This window comes from Lepisosteus platostomus, chromosome 10 (genome assembly GCF_059453375.1).
Source record: "Lepisosteus platostomus isolate fLepPlt1 chromosome 10, fLepPlt1.hap1, whole genome shotgun sequence".
NCBI lineage: Eukaryota > Metazoa > Chordata > Actinopteri > Semionotiformes > Lepisosteidae > Lepisosteus > Lepisosteus platostomus.
Window position 1 is genome coordinate 16,396,114 of NC_142620.1, and position 23,698 is coordinate 16,419,811.

Here is a 23,698-nt window from a genome sequence, read left to right on the forward strand (position 1 = left end):
CTGTTGCAAAGCAAATCATTATGCCATACATACAGTATGAGAGGTTACAATATTGTATTCAGAAAAGGTTGATCTTGTTTGTTTCTGTGAGCAGACAAATTGATAATACCAAATGATATGTTAGGTACATAATAAAAATAATTGTGATTAAATTTAAAAAGAACAGTGTTTGGTCATGTAGTATGGTGGATAGTGATGGTACACTATCTCATAGTCCCAGGGTAGTGCGTTTAGATTGTGCCTCTGGCATTTGTCTGTACTTTGAGTGTTCCCACTGTGTTTGCATGGGCGTGTCTGCATGATGTTCCAGTTTCCTCCCAACCTTTAAAGACATACTGGCTAGGTTTTATAAGTTTACAGCTTAGGAGGTTATTTTAAAACGTTCTTCTCTTGAATCATCACCCCTTGACCCTTTCGCTTTCGAAATATGCTCCAGCTTGCTGTGACTTTTACCGGAATAAGAAACTTTCAGATAAATGTAAATAGCTGCAGTCTTGAAAAGTGATATATCCTGTGCCTTGTACTCTTTGAACAAAGCTCATTTAAATCTCCTAAACTCAGGTTTTTACAAACCTGTTTGCTGTGTTTGGATAACTCACAAAAGCACACAATAGGCTTTTAGCGAAATGTGGCAACAGCATGCTTTTATTACCAGCTCTGCTCATCACACTGTTGCAAAGAGAACTGGGCACTCAAAGTAATGTTAGTATGGAGATGAGAGCACTGTGCTCTAAAATCAGCTTGCTAAATGGATGTATGCTCTTTTCTTTCATTTCCAAAACCAACTAAAGAAAAAGCCGCAAGCTGAAATTAAATTAAAGCAATGGTTTAGGTCTGCTACTAGCTTTATACTATGAACTATAGAACTATACTATAAACTAATGGTATATCTGCACATCACAAAATTGTGAGCTGGAAAATAAGTAACCTATCTGGTAAGTAAACAAAAAGCCCCATTTTAGGAACAGTAAAGAAGAGGATATTAAAGCTACCTTTGTCACAACTTGGAGTGTGTTTGAACTTTCTCTTTCTGATTTTTTGGCTCTGTGTGTTTACAATGATGCTGCCCTCCTTCCCTGGGCTTGCCACCAGCCAAGCCAGTGAATGCATTAACAAGGGAAGGACTGGCTTTGAAGGCAAGGCAAAGGCCACTATAATGCAATGCAATATTTATTAACAAGCAATGTCACGTAAAACTGTAATGTATTAAGTTGCAATGCTGTAAAGATGACCAAATGATGTTGCGGTCTGCCACATGATCAAAAACACTACACATCGCTGTATAGTACTGTATGTAAATCTGAGAAAAAGGCAAAGTTATGTTATGCTTTATCTACAGAACAGTAACCTGTGAACAGTAACAGTAAAATTATCATTATTGATTTTCATATGATTAAATAGCAACTTTAACTTTATTTTATAATATAATAATGCTTTTGTATTTTGCTTTGGTTGAAATAACTATTTAAATGTTACATTTTTATCATTATTGTTTAATAAATAGCCGTGTTTGAGCCTAAAAATGCACTTTATGCACTATAAACTTTAAGGCACAAACCTAGCAATAGATAAAATACTTGTAGGCAAGTCAGATACGTACTCTACTTTTCAAATATACATATTGTTTATTACATATGTATACATATGTTTCCTTGGCAGTATTTTAAAGATAAAAACACCACACCCTTTCTTATCAGCAATTAGAAACTGTTTGTAAACTTTTATAGGCTCTTATAACTGATGCACTTTCACATTCAAAATATTATATTCATGAGATCTTACTTCCAGAATCAAGGTATCTGTCTGTTTGTCAATGTACAACTGAGAGAAACACTTATTTTACCTGCTGCTGCCTGGCATTCAGTCTTGTTAACATAGGCAAAGTTTTGCTGGCAGCTCTGGGATTCACATACACTACACACCATTGGACAGTAAGATTACAGCCAGAAAAGGCACAAACTGGATTAAGGACTCCAGCAGACTTAAGTCTTGTCCCGTGTTTGTTCTCATTATGCCCAGACTCTGACAAAAGGAAAAAAAATGTTTTTGCTACTCCATTTTCTGGCACATTTTAAGCATTTGCCTGATTCTAGAGGGACCCAAAGCGATCTTGATTTAAGAGGCGGTATAGCCCTATCTGAGAAAGATTTGTCATCCTGTTTACCATGAAGTGTAGAGGGAAGAAAATTCACGTCACACAAAACTGTAATAAAGAAAGTGAAGGTGGAACTAAATGCAGACTAAAGATGTTTCATTTTTAGCAATGGATTTCTTTGTTTGACACTACATACTGTACAGTAGGTTATTTGTGTACGCATCCTGGCAATCAGTTTTCATTTCTTTCTAGGCCTGTTGTGTTCAGGATTAATTGATAAATATAACAAATTATATACTGTAGTAAGAGCAAATGATCTCTGATAATTACAGAAAACAATAATAATGAAGGGTACAGTAAGAAACAATGTTACAAGAAATCAAAGATTAAATACATTTCTGCAATTTCTGACAGAACAACTTAAGCGTTGAACGAACTTGAAACAACATTTTTTTATTCTAAAAAAGAGCAATATAATTTTATGTGCTGTCAACATCAAAATGACAGGACGAAGCTCTAATCCTGCTTTTTTTGTAGCAGATGGATAAGGTCTAATAATACATTGATATACAGTAATATACCAGATACTATGAAGGTAGTGATCAAGGAACTTTTAATCATTTGCATTATTCAGAACCTTACCTATTATTGATGCCCTAAGGCAGGACTCCATGTCAGGATACTCAAACACACTGACACATGTATGCAGAGTCTCACAAGTGCATTGTCCTCCTGTTCTGTTACAGCCACTCTGCTCTGGGCACTTCTTATCCTCTGCCCCATGTTGAAGGTGCTCAGGTAAAACTGCAGGATGGAACAAGCACAACAAAGGTGAACTAGCTAAATATGAAATGTCTTCCAATACCTCTAATGCTAAGATCATGTTATATGCCTTTTGGCTGTGATTTCTTCCTTGTCTTTGATCTGTGGTAAGCATTCTTTGTTTGTGATTAATGCTTCTATCTATCACTCCTAAATGCACTCCAACAAAAACCTGCACATATTTAAACATTTCCTCAAGTGATGTGAGGTGGCTAAGATGAGAAAATGATAAAAGCTGCATGGGCCAAACTCCACAAAACATCAGTCAACAGTCCTAAGAGATTCCTGTTTGCACCACCTTGCATTTCCTTGCAGACCAAAAACACCAATTTAAGCCAAGACAAAAAGGTAAGTTCATATGGGGGGCTTAATTAAACTTAATTCTGTACAAGAAGAAAAATCCTGCTATCTGCACCCCTTGATACAACATAGAGATAACCATCAAATAAACAAACATGATAAGTATGATCTGTTGCGAGATACTGTCTCTTAATCAGGCTGTGGTGAAAGAAATGTAAATGCTGTGTGTCCTTGTGAAAACACAGGGCAAGGATATTAAATGTTTTCTAACAGGCCAGTTGTTGCCAAAACATTTATCAGACTGATTACCAGCTTATCAGATTTGTTCAGGACACAAACCCATTTTTCTCAGTGATTATGCTCTGCTATGAGTGAAAAGTTTTGGATTGTGAAAACACTAGACACATTTACAGCCATACTGAACTACAAGTAGACTTAATATACTTTTCTAGGCTGCAAACGTTTTAGTTGGTTAAATTTGTCTGTATGTTATGTGACATGGTCACCTAAAGTTATTTTGTCTGCTACACAGAGATATGATTGGTTTAACAGAATCCACTTAATATATGATAGTCTTACTTTTCATACTAAATGCCAAACTGGTTCACATACAGCAAAGTTTTAATGGTCAAACCTGACAAGCGGAAACGTAGAGACTACTCCAAAGACCAGGACCTGAATAACTTATTTAGAGAACTGATACGCTTTTCATTTAGTGTGACTTAGTGCCTGGGTTTTACAAGAAATACAGTGCTTCGCATTAAAATACATATTAATGGAAAACATTTCCATATCTTGCTGTTACCACATCATGTAGTTTGGTATAATCTGAACATGTAAACGTCTTGTACCAACCAGCAGGTGAATGAACATGTTTTCAAGAAGGTCTTAAATATTTCATCATAACTTCATAACTCTTAACTTTTGTGTGATAATGCCTGGAAATGTTTTAGAGTTGCTTTAGGGAAGCTTTGTGTTTCTGTGGGTTTTAAGCCCACAAGACCTAAGAAGTCAGTAATTCTGAAATGGGGGTCTTAGGGCAAGTTTCTAATGAGCTTATCATTAAGTTAACCACTAAAACTGGAGATGCACTCTATCTGACTGCCCTTTTAATTATAGCCACTTTCACTACACTTTCCCTGAGGTCCCTCTCAATCAGAGAGACTGGTTGTCTTGGCATTCAGAGTAATGATGAGGCAACTAGCTTCTGAAGCCTCTTGTAGATATTGTGCTAAAAAGGAAGTCTTTGAAACATGAGTAAGATAACATAAAGGACAAGAGCTGGCTACCCTCTCCGTTCGGGGCTATTTTGAATGCACAGATCTCTAAGATGTTAATTGCATTGGAAAATTAGAGGACATTATTGACCGGATGACAGGGAATTTCTCACCTAAATAAGTTTCCTTCTGAACAGCTGTTTGTGAGAGGTTGTGACAGTCCATTTATTATAGTTATGCTATCATTGCCATTAACAGGAATTAGATCTTATAGGATTTAAACTGGATGGATCTCCAACTGCCATCAACATCTGCAATCCGGATTTGCAACATTGCACTACCCTTAAGAAAATAACCCAAACAGCTCAGAGAAAACTAGATTTCAATTCTAATCCAGTCAAGACAATGTATCCTGCTCATGCAATATGCACCAATAACTGTTATGATTTTCCACTTTAAAGGTATAACATTTATTTGCTTAATCGTGATGACACAATCTGATAAAAAAGATATTCATTATATTCTTCTGGGATTTGTAATGAACCTCTGAATGGGCAAAATAATTACAGTACGGCTACAGTATATCTTGTTATTCAGTATGAAACTGATTAAACTAAGATATAAAAAACTCAAATTTAAAACACAGGGAGTGGGATAGAGTAGGGAGCTTGCATGCTTCACCTTCCTTTGTAAATAAATCTTAATCAACATAACTCTCCATGGAATGTATCGGAGTCCTGAGTGGAGGTACGACAATCCCAGCATCTTTTTTGTGAGAATCCAGTGTAAATATATGCTTCATAATCTGCCACTCTGGAGGACTGTTTTTTCTCACCTCCATTTGCTTCAGTCTCATGGGATTCATTAGTTAGAGAAAATGCAGGTAGTGGCATAAACGTTAGTAAATTGATTCCCACCTCCTACAACCAAGGTTATACAATTAAACTGTGACAGTATCTCAAACCCTCATACAACTAACCTACCTCTTACAGATTGTACAGTATATTAACTAACAAATATAATTGTAGACAAATACATGTAACCCTACAATCTTAAAAAGCTGGTTACGGGGTTGCTCATAAAAACACCACAATGTAATCTAAAAATCTTGGGAATTAAAATGGCAGCAGAGCCACATTTTACTGCCTTGGATGGGTCATGGTTATCATCAGCAGTACTACAGTATCTCTTCATAAAAAATCTGCTAAGCCAGTAATGCTTTTTGAGTTTACTGGACAAAATAGGAGCACATACAGTACATACAGTAATGTTTTATTGGTAGGCGATAAAAGAGTTAATTGTTAAACTACAGGATAATTTAATTCAGAAGTCCACTGCCTTCTATACTGATGTTGTGGAAATGTTTCATTTTATGGTACTTCAAAGAGGCTGTGATTTACACAAAACCAGCCACTGTCTGAAACTGAAAAAAGCTGCCTTTTTTGTTTACTCAGAAATAGCTAGACCGTGTTAGATTAGGGTGCTTCAAATGGTTTCGAAATGACAAATCATGTTCTGGTAAAGTCGTCTTAAAACGTGTAATGCAGCCCAAGTGTGTGGTGCCAGAACTATTAATTGAAAAACAATAAGAAAATGACTGACCAAAATCCAAAATAACAGATACTCTTGGCAGTAAATAGCTACTCCAAACGTGAACTTGTAACTCCAACCAGGCAAATAAGTACGGAAATCTAATAACATTCAATTAAATCATGAACGACTGGGTTGGCACACAGTAGCTGGCACACGGCGGATGAATGAATGACATTTCATGTAAACCAGCGTACTTTTGCACTTTCTCATTTACCCTCGTTCTAAGGTCACAGAACAGTTTAGTCTTACAAATCTTGACCTCTAAAACATATTATCAACCCCTACAAGCCTTTTGTAACATAACCCGATTAAGTGGAATGGGAACTCAAATCGGGAAACATTAACAATATTACTTTATTTTACAGGATAAATCAGCTGAAAACAAATTCCAGATTGCAATATTCGAAAGGCACTAGATTACAGACTGAGTTTATTAGACAACGCATTTACTTGAATATACCAACCTTTACAAATCCCCACATCAGGTACCGTCGCGGCTCGTGTCCCATTTGCAGCCGTGCAAGTTAACCCTAAACCACAGTAGCCAACACTCCAGTCCTCCCCGCCGCAGGGTTCCCACTCCAGCCTGGTACAGTAGTCGCAACATCCACAGGGGTCTCGGGTTGGAGTCCGCCCGTTCTCGCAGGTATGGGGAACGCAAGTCCTGAGCTCACATGGCGTGCATTCATTAGCCATAAGCACACGGGCCAGAAATGAAAAAAATAAGAACACGACTTTGAAATACTTGTTGTACATATCCAGTATGGGTTTAAAATTGTTTGTAGATTTTCTGGCGAGTGCCGCATTCGATTCTTGAGAGATTCTTACGCCTTGGTAGAGGCAGCAATTACTCCAGAGTTACAAATCAGCATGTAAAACCTATACCGAAAAAGAAAGAAAAAACTTACAATCTGTTATTTAGATCACTTGTTTCTTAGGATCTTGATTTGAGAAAAAAAAACCGAGCTGATCAAAAAATATCCGTTACTAATGGATACTTAATATTTGTATTATTTTGCTGTGTTTATTGGTTTACCAATACTCTCAGAAATGCAACACTTGCTTTCAGTGCTGCTGAAATTCTTGCTTGCTCCTCGCAGCATCAAAAGACCACATTAGTTTAAGCAAAAACAGTGCAGGATATCAGTACATCCATTCCCCCTGTCTGCAAAACTGTTTTACTGTGATGATAGAGTCAACGGCGGTCTCCTTCTGCATGGGAACGCAATCTGAAACCCCAACTGACATTACTGGGATGGAGAAACTAGCGTCGCCCCTTACCCTGACTGACGCGGGCTTTATCCACTCACACGTATTAAATAGTGGGAGTTTTCAGTTGGCAATTTCCGAGTTGTAATGTCAAACCCAGTAACCAAAAACCTTGTACGGGGGAGTCTTCGTGATAAGAGGTTTAAGAGAGCGGTTGCAGAGACTTGTCCTCTTTCTGTTATTTTTAGCACCAGAGCAAGACGGCAGTGTCAGGATGCTAATTAGATTGCATACCAAAAAGTTAATACATTCCTAGTGGTTATCACACCGTATCCAGTTTATCAGTAATGAACCACAACATACATTACAAGAAAGTATCAATACTACTTGTGGGAGGCGGTACTAAATCATTAAAGTTGCAGATTAATGCGAATGAATCATTTGTTGCGGAACGCTTGGTATGTGCAGTGCGCTTTCTTCCTTCCCCCCACAGTGCAGAAACGTAATTGCTCGGCTCAGATTATATCGACCAACAAGGAATGTTTTTTGAATGTACAGGTAATTGAAGTCTTCGAAGTAGACAGCTTGAGTTTATTTGCTAGATTTATCTATATACTGTACCTAGTCTACATTAAATTCTTAATTCATTAATTCATCTATATCTCATTTTAACTGTCTTGTGATTCATACAGTACATGGAAAACTTGCATTCATAATTTCAAGCTTTTAATTACCATTATTTACTATGCAAAGTTAAAATCAACTAAACTATCTGAAACAAAGTTGTATTATCAGTGTTTTCATTCAATAGTATATATTTTCTGCTGCTTTGCAGTAGTTCTCCATGCTCTTTGTGTCATGGACTATTAGTGTAAGTACAGTAAGAGCACAGTAACAGGTCACCTATAAGAATGGTAACAAACACCATAACCACCTCTGTCTTACAAAAATATCCTGTAGAATTGTATTTCAAGGATTATGTAAAATTAGCATAAATTGTATTTGTAAGATTCTATCATAAGTACATTTATGTATAACAAATGAATTTGAGACATACTGTCAGTATTTTTCCTCAGTCTTATTGCATGACATTCAGACTTTAGTGTGAACTCAACTTCAATCAATATTATTCTGAATGAGCCCAAGATAGATTTTAAGCTAAAAACATTAACAACAATAATTTATCCTATTCTATAGTGTTGGCTGTAAAGTAAATAAAAGCATACTGTATACAGTAACAAATGTAGCTGCAAAGCTTTTAGTGTGATTAAGAAAACATGTGGGTCGAGGAATGCCTGGTTAGCTGAGAAATGTACACTCACTACAGATCCCACTATTTATCTTAGTCACAACTGAGCAGTAGGAGCAGCATGAACATGATGTGGTGTGTATTCCACGAGATTCTGACATTTATGCAGGCCAGTCCCATCTCATTCTTCAAGCAGGATCATCTTCAGTGGTGGTTGTGATGTTAATGGTGCTGGGAATTACGACAGTCTCACTGGCTTTCAATAAGATTGAGATTTTGAGATTATTCTAGTTTGGGATGACAATGGAGCAAGTCAACCATTCATTGCCCGTTACTGATAGAGGCTATTCATTTGACAGGTTGTTTTTAACATGTTTGCCATTGAGCTACTAAAAGTATTTAGCTTTATTCATGGAGACCCAGCTCTTACAACATTGCAGAGAGAGTGCCTGGTTTGGAATCTTGATTATGTGATTTTGATCCCCTCTAACTCTCTTTAAATTAAAATAAACATTAAAAAGTTAAGTACTAATCTCTTTTGTTTTAAGTGGAATGGTTATGTGACTGGGAAGGAATATACAGGAAACCACAGAGTATTGTGAAGCAATACTGAATCACAGACACACACCAAATGCTTGATAATCTTTAAACTTAGGGCATGGATTTGACTGTAGTTAAATGTTAGATATATGCAAACATTTCAGCGCAGTGTCCCTTGCTCATTTAAAACTGCTAGAATGGATGCCTGACGGACAAAGCAGAGCATTGGAGAAAGTGAGTTAGGCCTGTTGAAATAGCCTGGAAGAGGATGTGGTGGAAGCCTATGGAAATTCAGAAGAAGTGTTAAGAGGCAAGGTAGAGACAAGCCAGTGACCACATCATAACAGCTCTTGTGGACTGATGAAGATGAAGTTCGTACTCATGTCCACAAGGCGTCAGTACATCATGGACAATAAATCTTGGTTTTGGCATCGGTAAATACGTGATTTTAATAACCACAAAAACATAGATCATGGGAAAATGTTCTACAGGCTCCATTTGCACATCCAATAATTCAAGCCATACATCAAGTAACAAAAAAGGGAGTGTCAAGTGACCTTTACAGTTTTCTGTTCTATTGAAACATTTCTGAGTGTTGAAGAATTTTGTTAGTGCTTTATGTGGTCACAACAAACATTAAAGAAAGTAAGGCAAACTTGACAATAGCCAGGCATGCCACTACAGTACATACAGTACAAAACGGTGGAAACATTAGCAGCAGCTAGTGTTAATTTATAGAGTGTTGAAGGTAAGGAATCTGTCCTGGGTTAAGATATTAAAGGTAACTGTTCATATTGCTTTAAGAGACTCTGACATCAATGTGCTTAACAGCAGCGTGTAGACAGTGGTAGGTGTTTCCAACACTGTCTTCTGTGGCCACTAGGAATGTTGAAGAACAGGTTTAAGGTTAACTTCCTATTTTTCCTGTTCCAGAGAGTGCATGAAAGACAGCACCCATTCTCTGTATTGCTGTGCTGTGCGTTCCCGTTTTTTAGTTTTTCACATTTACTCATGGCGGTTGCAGGAGCTTATGTAAGCAGTTTAGTAGCAGAGCTGCAGTGTCCTATCTGCAAGGACATCTTCACTGAGCCCGTCACCCTGGATTGTGGGCATATTTTCTGCCGGGAGTGCATTGCCCAGCATTGGGAAAACAAGGACTGTAGGGTCTGTGCAAACTGCGGGGAATCTCCTAGCTCAGGTGTACTGAGGTCCAACCATACATTGACATGTGTGTCTGCTCTGCTTCGGAAAGAGAGAGCTAGCACCACTGTTTGCCTTAAACACCACCAGGAGCTACAGTTTTTTTGTAAAGAGGAGGAAGATGCAATCTGTTTTATTTGCCAGTTCTCCAAGCAGCATGCAAGCCACCATGTTATCCCTATACAAAATGTGCTGGAGGAGTTCATGGTAAGACAGTTTACAGCCAAAGATGCAGCAGTGTCTGTTCTGGTCTACATGTTTGTACTAAATATCACAGGCTGGCTCCAGTCCTGTGGAAAATGGTTTCTGATGTGGCAAATTCTTTTCATTTTGTTTATGGTTTGTTGGCGTTACAATTATAAGAACAGCAAATATAAAATCTTCTCACAAATGAGCAGTTCTTTTTATTTTTTGTTTTATTATGAATGACTCAGAAGGTCTGTATGAATATTAATTTCTTCACAAGTGATGATGTGCAGAAAGGAGACCTCTTGTGTTCTACAAGATTACAGTAATTGCTTATCACTCATCCTTCATAAAAATGTCTCTTTATGAAATTGCAAACCGTTTATCTATTGAGAAAAACAATAACCTACTGTACTATTTCCCTGTTGTACATCTTGTCTACATAATTTGGCAAGGGGTACAGCACTTTAAAAGAAAGGAAATACAATATGAGCACAAAACGTTTGTTATTCATAACACTTTTATGTTATTTTCCCACCAGAATGAAATGACAGAGAGAATACATGAAAGTGAAAAGGCTAAAGCCAAGTACGAATGCTCACTGAAGCGAATAGAGGTAAAATACTCTTTTAAGACTAAAAAGAGACTACAAATTCATACAGAGTGCTTGAAGTAACTAATACACAGTTTTCAGATCCATGTATCTAGTTTTAAAATTGAATATTCATTATTAATTTATTGAAAGTTTTTTTAAGTGAAGTGCAGTGTACTAGTAAATTTAATTGAGTTTTCCTCTAATCCCCTCTAAACATAATTCAAGATTTCCTAACCTGTTAAAGAGATTTTTATTTTCCTAGAGTAGAGAATCCTATTTTCTTCTCTCTCTTTATCGGTATTGCTTGAAGTCTTACTGTAAGTAACCAGTGCTCTCACTGAATTCATTACATTTCAGAATTCATTGAGATAAGGGGTAAAAAGTACATTGTTAGTGCTACACAGGGCTCAGAAGCCTAGTGTGGAAACGTTATGCACTAAATGCTACAATATGTAACAGTCATTTCCTTGCTTTCATCCTTTAAGGAATTTTATCAAAGCAACACTGACTGTAATGGCTAAAAATAGTTCAGGTGGGTAGCTGTGTCAGCATGTGTAGGCTGCAAAGGAACAAGTAATAGGTTTATTCCATGCTGAAAAGAGAAGAAAGAAAACACAACCTTTCAGCTGTGGAGCCTTCTTCAGGTGTGAGCAGGGTCACTTACTAAACCAGCTTTCCATCTCTTCACAGCGATCTGTTCCAAGACCAGGCTTTCTAACCACCTCCTATTCCTTCACAGATGTCGTTGACATAATATCATTCCTAAAGGATTTCACCTGAAATGTAATACTTTTTCTTGTGATTCTAATACCACTCAGAGTAACACTCAGAAACGTCTACTACAATTTTCTAGGAAACTAATGCTTTCTACCATTTTCTCCCTCAAAAAACAGATTATCCTGCTCACACCTGAAGAAGGCTCCACAACCGAAACATTGTGTTTTCTTTCTTCTCTTTTCAGCATGGCTATAATTGGATTAGTATAAAGTAATCCATGCAGAAGCAACAATGTAGTTTGATAAAGGAGCAGACGATCTTGCTTACAAGTTTGAACTGATGACATGGACGATTGTTGGTCTTGCTGCAGGAGCAGGCCGATGTGACTGGGGCTCAACTGCTGCGAATGGTGGAAGTGGCTAGGCAGTTTTTGCGTGAGGAAGAGCAACGTGTGCTAGACTGTGTGAGGAAGGAGGAGGAGGCGCAGCAGCAGGAGATAGAGAAGGAGATAGATTCAGTGAAAGAGGGCCTCGGCATCCTCACGAGCAGCTTGACTGAAGTGGAGGAAGATTTGGAGGAGAAGGGATATGGCCTCATGCTCAGGGTAAGACTAGCCTGAAGACTCATCTGCTCTGTATTGAGTCATTCAATCTAGTAAGAAACACTATTCACAATTACTGAATTGAAATAATCGGTCATTCTGGAAAGCAGAACCATCCAAACATCCACAGATGTTTTCCTTTTTTACTTTGAACTGTCTGTCGATGTGATGAATTGGTGTTGAGTTCGTCAAACATTCTTATTATTATTATTAATAATAATAATAATAATAATAATAATAATAATAATAATAATTGCTTACACTTATATAGCCCTTTTTCTGGACTCTCCACTCAAAGTGCTTTAAAGGTAATGGGGATCCCCTCCACCACCACCAATGTGCAGCATCCACCTGGATGATGCGATGGCAGCCATAGTGCGCCAGAATGCTCACCACACATCAGTTTTCAGTGGGAAGGAGAACAGAGTGATGAAATCAGTTCAGAGATGGGGATTATTAGGAGGCCATGATTGGTAAAGGCCAGGAGGAATTTGGCCAGGATGCCAGGGTAAACACTCTTTTCGAGAAACACCCAATGATTTTTAATGACCATGTGGTCAGGACCACGGTTTTCCGTCTCAATTGTAGGACGGTGTCTTTTTACAGTATAGTGTCCCTGTCACTATACTGGGGTATTAGGACAAACAAGACTGCAGGGTGAGTACCCCCTGCTAGCCCTACTAACACCTTTTCCAGCAGCAACCTTTTTTTTCCCCAGGAGGTCTCCTATCCAGGTACTGACCAGGTTTGCATCTGCTTAGTAGGTTGCCAGTTGTGAGTTGCAGGGTGATATCGCTTCTGGTATGTTCTTCTATTTGAATGTGTTAGATTAAAAATAAGAGAGAAGTTGTTTGTCTTTAAACTATGAAAATTCATTGCTAAAATATGAATAAAGCTAGAGTGAAATTATCCATACAGCTAATTGTATTTATTTCTTCTCTGTAGAGATTGCAAGAAGCCTGGAAAAGGTAAGATTTTATTTGACACCAATGTTAAAGATTTATAGAATTGTGAGCACTACATTTTGGAGTGTTTCACAAAAATCTGCCAATAACAATATGTTTTCTAACGAGAATGCGATATACAGTCAACTCATAATTTATGCTGGGATTAGGGATTTTGAGTAGTGTGTAAAGCCAAATTCGCATATAGTCAAATTTTACCCTATAACCCTTATAAAAACCCCTCTACTAATCTCTTAATAAATATGTGTAAAAACAGTAAATACAAGTACTGTATATAAGATGAGTATAGGCTCACTAACTAGCTCTCATAGGCGTGCTTGATGAATATTTCAGAGCAATGTTTTTTTTATTTTCTGGAGTCAACCGCCTAAATCTTCGACTGCTTAAATTGAGAGTAAATACAGTAAGTTGCAAGTCGACTGTATTAGATACTAAGTAATAAGTCACAGATGTTGTGGAAGTTTAATTTGTTGCTCATTGTCATTTAAAATCATGGAATGCCTGCATTGAAGAACAAAGAGATTAATAAGAAAATGGTTGTTTAATTCCGAATTTACAATTAATATTCAAGAAGGATGCATTGGACTTACCTCCTATATTTTCTGCTTCTACACCAAGCTTTATGCGAGTTGGATTTGAATACCCTCTTTATGTTACAGGGTGGATGCCACGAGAAAAAGAACTAACAAAGCTAACCATGAAGTAGAAGTTGAAAAACACCTTAATTCACTTTCCACAGATGTCTGGGATAAGATGCTGGCTGCCATTGACACTGGTGAGCTTGACTGACCAATTAATTTATTTTGTAAAATAATAATTGAAAGTTGCAAATAATTACTGACACAAAGGATATCCTTTAATGTATACAATTTATAAAGCTACATGATTACAGAGTACAATTTCTATTTTTCTTATCAAATTGCATTTACAGTACCTTGTAATTTATTGTTTGGGAGATATGATTCTAAAAACATTAATATTCTGTTTTCCATATTTCTGCAGACATGGTGGTCTTGGACCCTAACACAGCTCATAAGTCTCTGGCTCTTTCAGAGGATTTGAGGAGCCTGTTTTACCATGAGGTTAAATGGGACCAAGATGATTCCCCTAAGCGCTATGACAGATGCTGCTGCGTACTTGGGGCCAAGGGTTTCACATCAGGGACCCATAGCTGGGAGGTGGAGGTGGGATGCAGGTCGGACTGGGATTTAGGTATAGCCCAAGAGTCAGCCAACAGGAAAGGGAAGATAGTTCTTAGCCCAGAAAATGGCTACTGGGCTATATGGTTGAGAAATGGCAAGCAATATCAGGCTCTTGACACACCCCCTGTTAACTTGGTTTTGAAATCAAAACCAAAGAGAATCAAAATAGTGCTGGACTATGAAGTTGGGAAGCTGTCTTTCATTAACACTGAAGACTCTTCCTTCATCTATACTTTTGAGACTGTTTTCACTGAAAGGCTTTACCCTTATTTCACACCAACTGGAAATATAGGGATTGGGAATACAGAGCCAATGGTTATTCACACAACACAGGAAACCGAAGATTAGTTAGCTGTTGCTGTTTGCATTCATTAGGGAACACCAGACTTTTATCTGAGGTGCTAGCAAGATTGTTTAATTATAAAGTTATTATTTTTTAAATAAGTAACCACATGAATGATGGCAATTGTAAACATTTTTTTGTCTGATGTATAATAAAGGTAGCAAAGTTTCCTTCTCCCAAAATCTTGGAACTTGTTTTATGAAAAAAGAATTATCATTCTTATCTCTGAACAGTTAATTGTTAAGTGTAAAATAATTTACAATATACATAAGAATATAAGGTTACAAATGAGTCATTCAGCTCTACTCTCTCTTTTGGTTTTTCAGTAGCACAGTTCTCTCCTAAGGTGGAGAGTAATTTTGTTTTTGTCAAAATTACTTAATTCAGATTTGATGCTGAAAAGTTTAATATAAAGCAAAAATACAGATTGGCACTTTTAATTTCTGATCCAAGGATCTCGTTTAGCCATTTCTTGAAAGATGGAAGACTCTCAGCTTTAACATCACAGTGGGGCAGCTTGGTCTAGACTCCCACTAGACTTTATGTAAAGAAATGTCTCCTATTGTTGGTATTTCCTTTAGTTTCCATTTGCAGAATGTTCTGAAGTTGATGGATTGAAGACGTTCATTGTATTGACTTTGTCAATGCCTTTGTTAATTTGTGATGTATTTGAATGCTGTCCTCTCCTGTCCCTTTTTATTAGCTTTATTGCTAGAATGTTGCTTGAATGCATCAAGTGAAAAAATCTGGAAGATCATCATTAATTATGGAACAGGTGGAAGGTCCTTATTGTTAAACAATTAATTTTCATGGATCTCAAAAGTGTTTATTTAAAATTCTGAAGGTCATTTTCATTATTTAAATTAAAATATATAAATTTCCATTGGTGACATTTCTATTTTCCTCCTGGATGCAGCTATTATTGACACTGCACTGCACAGTGTCATGTGGTCCTTACCCGTAGAAAATCAATCGCTACAGAAAACTGAAAAATATTCAGTAATTTGTTCAAATTCGACTTACAACTAAATGAACCAACAGACACAAAGTGATAGTGTACTTTATGTAATAATTTAGTGAAGATTAGTGATTGGTATGACAGCCATGGTCATAAGGCTAGAAGTGTCGCAATGTCCCTCACTTACAAGGAATGAACCAAGGAGTCTGCTGCAAGGGTGAAGATGGGGTGGAATGAGAGGTGCTAGAAAAGATGCATGAAGAGTTATGGACAGCAGGTAAGTATTTACAGTATACAGTACGTGAGAAAGCAGGAGTTTGAGATTACAATTGACCTCCTCCTGAACTTCTTTTTAATTGCACAAGAAGCTCGGTGAATTCCTGCAGAATGAAAGGAGCTGATGAAAATAAAGGAATAGTGTACTAAGTACTTACTGTAGGTGTCAAGGAATAACTGTCCTGGCTGAGGAAAGGACAGCCTTGGCCATATGGCCAGTGTTGTCACACCCCCCAAAAAGAATGAAAGGAACCCCAAAACACAGATACAAATTTCGTCAGTGATGGAGCTACTGGAGTGAGAACTCTGCTTGATCAAGTTGGTTTGGATATGTCGTTTCTCCAAAACTGAATGGAGAGTGTGAATACAGTGTGAGAAGCGCATTTGATGTAGGTATGAGCATTGTATGATCAAGTCATTTAAGATATGTGATGTTTTATAAGAACACTGATGCAGAAAGGAGTGAAATGAGAAGCACATGTGGTGCAAGCGATAGAAAACAAGATCACTAGAGATAGGATTTCTGTGGTGGGCAGAGGAAGAAGCTGCAGTGACCTGGAAAGAGTATCTTACTTAACAACACCAGGCTGAGAACTGACAACATCAGGAGAACTGTAAAAAGAGCTGGCATCATGGCAAAGAGCTGCTTGTTCGAAAATAGATGAGAAAGTGGCTTTGTTCCCTGGTTGTACGAGGCGAAGAGTGTGAGAGACATCTATATCTGATCAGACCAAAATGCAGAGTGCTAGAAAAGATGTGCATAGAGCTATGGACAGTGTGCTTTTTTCCTTTTCTCATACTATGTAGGTTTCTGAACTGAGTAAATTGCTAGTAATAATATGCAAGGATTTGTTTAAAGCAGCATTTTGTGCTGTACACCATACTGTATAACACAATAACCAATATCTACCAGTGCCTAAAACCATATATTTTATAAGGTATCCATTGTCCTGCAACACAAACAGACAGCATTACCCACACAGGTTTAAAAAGGTTTAAAAAATATTTTTCTGCTTTAAAGGCCTGCTTTTTGGGAAGATTATTCTAAAAAGAGCATTGTGGTTTTAACTGAATGTTATTTGCTGTCAAAATAACACAGAGCTGACTTTCTTTGGTTTTTGATTCTGACGATTACACAAACAGACCAGGGTGATTGTGCTAATGATTTTCAATTTCTTCTAACACTAGCTAACAGTGTTGCCTTCTGTTAACCAATGCATAAGAGGATTCCTGAAAATTTTGCTCAACTATTATTTATTCTGTTTACTTCAATGCAATTATCAAGGTTTTGTTGTCCTTAATAAGACATTGTTCAGCCAAGAATGCATTCTCCTTGGATTATTTACAATTATCTCCTAGGAGTTTAAAATGATTATATAAGTAAAACTGCTACTAAATACTGTGTATGAGGGCAACTTAAATTGCTTTTAATGCCCATATGAGTCATTCCAGTATTTCAGGTTTTAAAACAGGTGCAACAAATATGCTAATTAACCCAGAAAGCAGGGTGTGGTGGAAGGAGGGATCTGTTAGCTACTGAATCAGAAAGTACATTCGTGAAGGGTGCTCAGGTGTACTCAGCAATGGAAAGTTTTGAATCTCAACTTGTTTTGGAATTATCCTGCAAAGGTTGTCGGAAACTATTCCATGACCCAGTGACACTGATGTGTGGACATAGCTTCTGCAGGCTTTGCCTCAGTCAAACGACACGAACCCCAGAGGGAGTCCTGTGTCCGGACTGTCATCACTGTTCCATCTCTGATAGCTGGAGAAATGACAGCCTGTTGCAGAGGATTGTGGGAATATATGTGCAAGAGAAACTAGTGGCAGAAAAATTGTTTGAGCTTCCTGAGTGTACTCGCCATGAAGGAAAACTGAAACTTTTCTGCCACGATTGTTTCCAGTTACTTTGCGTTAAGTGTGTGTCAGGTGAAGAGCATGCAGGGCACAAGATTATCCCAGCAGAGGAAGCTCTGGAAGCGTTTAAGGTACTGTAACAGTAGCTATTGAAATCCTATTTTGCCCAGCTGTATGCAAATATATTTGTTAACCTATTTGATCTTATGGTTTCATGAACATTTCACCAGTCTTCTGACTTCATCCAAATGACAATTTCTGGCGATAGATCAAAGACATTTTTCCAGTACTTAGTACATGTACAGTACTTTACTTCTTGAACACAATTAAAGGGCTAAATTCACAAATGAATAAAAATGTATTTTTTTTCTGTTACAGAACTGTCAAAGAAAACCTTTTCTTTTGTTTCATTTGTCCAAGAACAAAGAAAAAATGTTTTGTTTGTTCTTAAGCAAACATATCTTGTTAAATGTTTATTTCATTTAATTGTGCTATAATCTCTTGTATCAGTGCAACTCAAGTGCACCATATTTGTATCTACTGTACCTTATACCAAGTCTGTTTCTGCATATCTCATATTTCTTCTTTGAGATGATGCAGTATAGCTATGAAAGTAAGGAAAAATAAGGAGTCTACTTATTTTTCTTAATTCTATCTTTTCTGTTATCAAATAGGTCAACTGAGAATTTTGGTTTATTCACAGCAACATACTGAAGAACACCTACAATAATTATACACAGGGCCTTTACTGGAGCAACCTAAGTAAAGTGACTTGCTCAAGGGCACAACAGCAACATCTTACTTGATTTCAATCTGTGACCCTCTAGTCCAGAGGCCACTCCACCTCTCTGCACTGCTGCTTTGTAGCAAGCTTGGCTTAAATTAAGATACTCTTAAAAGAGCTAAAAAGTGGGAAGTATAATTTTCAATGCTATATAAAGTAGTCTTTTTATCTTATTAGTCTGGGTTCTCTTTAATAGGAAGACATCCAGGATAAAGTTAACAACTACAACAGAGTGCTGAAATCCATGGAGTCACATCTGCTGCAAATACAGGTAATAATAAAGTGAACTTTATGATTTCCTCTATTAGTAAGAAATATGCCAATTTCTTAGAAAATACAAAAGTATGTATTAGTGACTTTTTTTAATAATAGTAAAAAGAGTTATCAATAAACAAATGGACTAGTAGTAGATGAGGGACTCATGAATTCGTTACTAATAATTAGTGTTTAATACTTAAAACACTAAAGATTGTCACTGCCTTTTCAAATCATTTTAGTTTTGAAACAGTTTGAAAACCTTACTGTGTACTGTACTACTGTATTTCATGGGCTTTAGAAATTCTTGTATCTACAGTACATGTTTAGTCTTTACAACTTGATGCAGATTCTCTTTTCTCTGCATGACTAGGCACACAAAGGAAGAAGACAAATCCAAATGTTGTTCGCCAGACTGCATCACCACCTAAACCTGACAGAGCAAGTGCTGCTCCTTGGAGTAATGCATGAGAAGTCCCTGTTAGTCGCTGATATGAAGAGCAAAATGAGACAGTTAGAGTCAGACAAACTGTTACTTACTAAGGAGGTTCAGAGTGCTGTGGAGGTAGCTGAGTCACAAAATGCCTCTTTTCTTGCTGTAAGTTGCAGTGTTAATTGAAGACTGCTTTTCTAAATATGAGGAGTTTTTAGTCTCTAAAGCACATATTATGTAATAATTGCTCACTGACATTAAATAATCTATATGCAAACTGGAAAAGTCATAACCAGATACAATATTTTAAATGTAATGAAAACTTGTATATGTTGTTTTCTGTAGAGAGCTAAACATATCCTTTAGTACTAGATACAGTAAAATTATAACCTTCCCTTTTCTCCTTAATCATTAACTGTTACTTGATGATGTGTCATCATATGTGTAACAACAGATTCCTCACGTAATATTTTTGGTTAATAATTATCGCTAAATAGTTGGCTTAGCATTCTGTAGAAAGTACAGTATATTCCAGAACTGGCTAAATGTTTTTTTTAACAGTTTTAAATGTGTGCATCTACTGTATATCTTCAAGGCTTTTTAAAATAAAACTGACAGACCTACATAGAAACTTCTTTTGTGATTTTAAATGTAAAATAATGAGAAAATATTAACATTTTTCTTTTCTTTTTTAATCAGAAAATTGTGAAAACTTGCAAAAGGTAAAATGTTAAGAGATTTATTTTTCTGCCTGTCTAGAGGTATTGAAAGGTTATTTTGTAACTATTTTGTAACTTGTAAAATGTGCATTTTGATGAATAAATATGCTTTTTTATTCTTTAAACATACAGTATTGTGTTAATCTAACTCTAGCTTATGTATATATACATATATTAAATATTGTATATAATGGAGGATGAAAAAATGTATAATTTTGTTTTGATTTTCAGGTATTCAAACATTATAGATTCAGAGAAAACTTTAAACTCAGCAAACTACCTGGGGACTGCCTTACACTCTACCTGGAAAAATGTACACTTTGCCCTTCTTGTGTTATTTTCAGGTAACTTTCTTTAATTGTGCAATTGACATTTCTGGCTAGCACATATTTGATGTTATTTCTCAAATGATAAAACAGATAGTATTGCTTTGGGCTTAGTTTTTACTATTTTTTCACATACTATACATGAAATATCAGTTATTTTTTTCTCCATTTTTACCCCTAACATGACTCATGTGATACCCCCAATCCATTCCTGATATGGAAATGATTCAAAGATGAATATGAATTTAAATAAATTTTAAGGGTCATATACTGTAGCATGCAAAGTAAGATGTGAGTATTGGCATTTTCCTGGATAATATATTATATGAAACTTTGCAGCACATAAAGCTGGCAGCATTAAACTAAGAAGCTCTGCTAATATTTCTATTTTTGTGTCTCTTCTAGAACATCTTACTTTTGATCCCAACACTGCTCATCCAAATTTGATTGTGTCTGCGGATGGCACTAGGTTAGAATACACTGCGGAAAGACAAGACCTTCCTGACAACCCAGGGCGCTACAACAGCTGTCTTTGTGCCCTGGCGGCCCAGGGATACAGCTCCAGGAAACACTACTGGGAAGTAGAAGTCGGGGAGAAGATCCACTGGGACCTTGGTATAGCAAAAGAGTCAGTAATCAGGAAGGGGAACATCAGCCTGGGACCTCTAAGTGGTTACTGGGCCATAATGTTGCGAGATGGGACAGATTACTGCACCTGCACTTCACAGACACTATCCCCCCAGGTTGTAAGATGGCCCAGGAAGATTGGCATTTTCCTGGATTATGAAAAAGGAGAAGTGTCCTTCTACAACGCAGTGGATGGCTCCTGCATTTTCTCTTTTAGAGACAGTTTCACTGAACGCCTGTATCCCTACTTCCATTTTGGTCCAAATGACGATGGGAGAAATTCTCTCCCTCTCCAAATTTGTCCACCACAACCCACAAGTCAAGAAGAGTAATAGCTGAGTGGTCAAGGGAGCTATTTGACTTATTCAAACACAATGTATTTTGTTCTATTCCAGACACACTAAAATCGTTTCAGTCATAATCGCAGTTGCTTTATGGTTTTGTGGTGGTCATTCATTCCAGTCCGTGCTTTGTTTTGGTAATGTGTAAGCACTGCAGCTATAAAGCGTGTAATTATTTGAACATTGTCCTAAAGTGCATACTGTACAGTAGCTAAGGAAAAGCAACTTCATTAAAAAAAATACCTATGTCATCTGTGTCAAAGAAGCAATCAGCTCCTAGGATATGTTTTTTAATTGACACTATGTAATCTGATGTAATCACTGCATCATAAAATGTCAATCAATTTAAAATCTATTTTTAGATGGTTTCTGGTAATGCTCATCTATATACTACATATTAGAAGTTCTTTACTGAAGTTTGGAAGGGCTGATGATACCAAGCACTATAATCATTCCCATCATTTTGTGTTCACTGTACATCTACACAGTATATATACAGTATATAATTACATAGACTCCACTTTTTTGTATTTTGTCTCATGCATTCCTCCAGCAAAGCAGCTGCCCCATGGTGAATTCCTCAGTCTGCATGGTTTCCCAGTGTTCCAGCTTCTTTGTCCTATAGCCAGCCAATCAGTCAATCGGGTTCAAATGTATGTCACTATACATTAAATTATTCAATGAACATTTTCAAACTCATCCATTTCTTGGGTGCAATTATTTCTCTTAAATTTAAATTCATTTCTAATAATACCCATTAAGATCAATTTTATTGAATCATGTAGAAAAACTGTATTTAATATTTGAACAAGGATTCCAAAGGTGTCTAGATTTAAAAGTACACCAGCTGAATCAACAGCTGTACACCAAACAACTGCTGTACACTAAAATCAGCTTACTTTAGTTATGAACATTTTGCAGGCCTACTACACCTACAAACTGTGAAAAAAATATCTTTATTTCTTTTAATGAAAACATGGATGAAGTAACATAAGGTGAATCCACTGGTCCAGTTTTCTCAGATGATTAACCATTTAAGTTTGAATTAAAAGGATATTAAATAATTTAAAGAAATGCTATTTGCATAAAACCCATGGCTATATTTGAATACTATAACAATGCTAAGTACTATTGCTAAGAATAATAATAAAAACTCATTGAAAGAACAATGAAATGAAACATTTACATTGAGTTGTTGGCTCTAATCCTTTGAGATATACTAATTCCTAATTCTGAGAAACCCTTCAAAGTATACAGTATCTTTCCCAGCTGGTGCCAGGGACTTTGTGAGATTTCATTGGTCAGGGCCAAGAAAAGAGGTTTGAGCTGAGGTGAATGGTATACATTTAAACACAGTATGAATGACTGCTGGTTGTAGCTTTAGAAATACTTTCCCTGTCATTGGTTTAATTTATTATTTGGTGTGGTAAGGTTAATTGCAAAATTGTGCATATGCATTAGTGTTCTGTGTTATGTGCTCCAATGTGTAATTTGATTCAGTAATGATGCAGAGCATAATTCTATATTGGATTAAATTTTAAGTGTTATTGCTATTTTGTCCCCACCCATCATGAGAGCAAGTATATGGGGGATTGTGAGCACAGTTCTGAACTTAAATGTTTGAAATATGGAGGAAAAAGAAAAGGAAAAAGGTAAAAATTTATATGCAGGTTTATTTAACCCAGTGGTTTTGGTCATCTGCTCCCAACTTACAAAGCATGTTGTGAATTATAGGTGGCTTTTGTATTACTGTACTCATATAACATCTAACAGTTTGTTTCTGATATTATCTATACAAATGAATTTTATTTTATCATGCATAAAATGTGCATTGAATACTATACTAAGCTATAGGTGAAGTTCGTCTATCCACCCATCTATCCATCTATCCACAATGGGCGGAAGGCTGGAAACACTCTGGACAGGTCCAGACACAGACACAAACATACACACACACTCACACCAGGGCCAATTTTCCCAGAAGTCAATTAACCTACCAGTATGTCTTTGGAGTGTGGGACAGTACAGTATGTCTTTGGAGTGTGGGAGGAAACCCATGCAAACACGGGAAAAACAGAAACACCACGCACCCCAGCACCCCAGCACCGTAGAAACTGAACCCAGCACCAGCACCACTGAGCCACCTGGTATTGGTCTTATGTAGTTTAATTAAATTCATGTGTACTCCTGACTTGGTGTTAGTGCTGCAGTACATCAGTACAGCCAGGGCCTTAGTGTAACATCATGCAAAAGGCATCACTCCTGACACCACTGTGAAAATACCAATT

At 36.9% G+C, this 23,698-nt stretch overlaps 3 protein-coding genes across 6 annotated transcripts in view; 2 read left to right on the forward strand and 1 right to left on the reverse strand.

Moving 5' to 3' along the window:
• Window positions 1-7,381, reverse strand: part of LOC148653436 (cysteine-rich motor neuron 1 protein) — a 53,347-nt gene extending 45,966 nt beyond the window's left edge. The window contains exons 1-2 of one of the 2 annotated variants that reach the window (XM_088648445.1): window positions 6,492-7,378; window positions 2,738-2,899 (exon numbers count right to left, since the gene is read on the reverse strand). In XM_088648445.1, coding sequence (XP_088504571.1) covers window positions 2,738-2,899; window positions 6,492-6,783 — 454 coding nt within the window. In that variant the 5' untranslated portion in view covers window positions 6,784-7,378. Of the gene's footprint in view, window positions 1-2,737; window positions 2,900-6,491 lie in introns of both variants that reach the window. The other variant, XM_088648446.1, reaches the window with a different exon arrangement.
• A 2,558-nt stretch (window positions 7,382-9,939) lies between these two features.
• Window positions 9,940-15,715, forward strand: LOC148653437 (zinc-binding protein A33-like). 2 transcript variants are annotated; one of them, XM_088648449.1, is made up of 6 exons: window positions 9,941-10,432; window positions 10,953-11,027; window positions 12,094-12,327; window positions 13,270-13,292; window positions 13,949-14,064; window positions 14,292-15,715. In XM_088648449.1, the coding sequence occupies exons 1-6, from the start codon at window positions 10,037-10,039 to the stop codon at window positions 14,837-14,839; spliced, it is 1,392 nt and encodes a 463-aa protein (XP_088504575.1). In that variant the 5' UTR covers window positions 9,941-10,036; the 3' UTR covers window positions 14,840-15,715. The 2 variants fall into 2 exon arrangements, with proteins under 2 accessions (XP_088504576.1, XP_088504575.1); XM_088648450.1 differs by lacking the exon at window positions 10,953-11,027 and having other exon boundaries at window positions 9,940-10,432.
• Window positions 15,716-15,846: 131 nt separating this feature from the next.
• LOC148653438 (zinc-binding protein A33-like) lies at window positions 15,847-22,595 on the forward strand. Of its 2 annotated transcripts, XM_088648447.1 has the most exons (6): window positions 15,847-18,056; window positions 18,906-18,980; window positions 19,338-19,562; window positions 20,097-20,119; window positions 20,348-20,460; window positions 20,848-22,595. In XM_088648447.1, the coding sequence occupies exons 1-6, from the start codon at window positions 17,652-17,654 to the stop codon at window positions 21,399-21,401; spliced, it is 1,395 nt and encodes a 464-aa protein (XP_088504573.1). In that variant the 5' UTR covers window positions 15,847-17,651; the 3' UTR covers window positions 21,402-22,595. The 2 variants fall into 2 exon arrangements, with proteins under 2 accessions (XP_088504573.1, XP_088504574.1); XM_088648448.1 differs by lacking the exon at window positions 19,338-19,562.
• The last annotated feature ends 1,103 nt before the right edge of the window (window positions 22,596-23,698 follow it).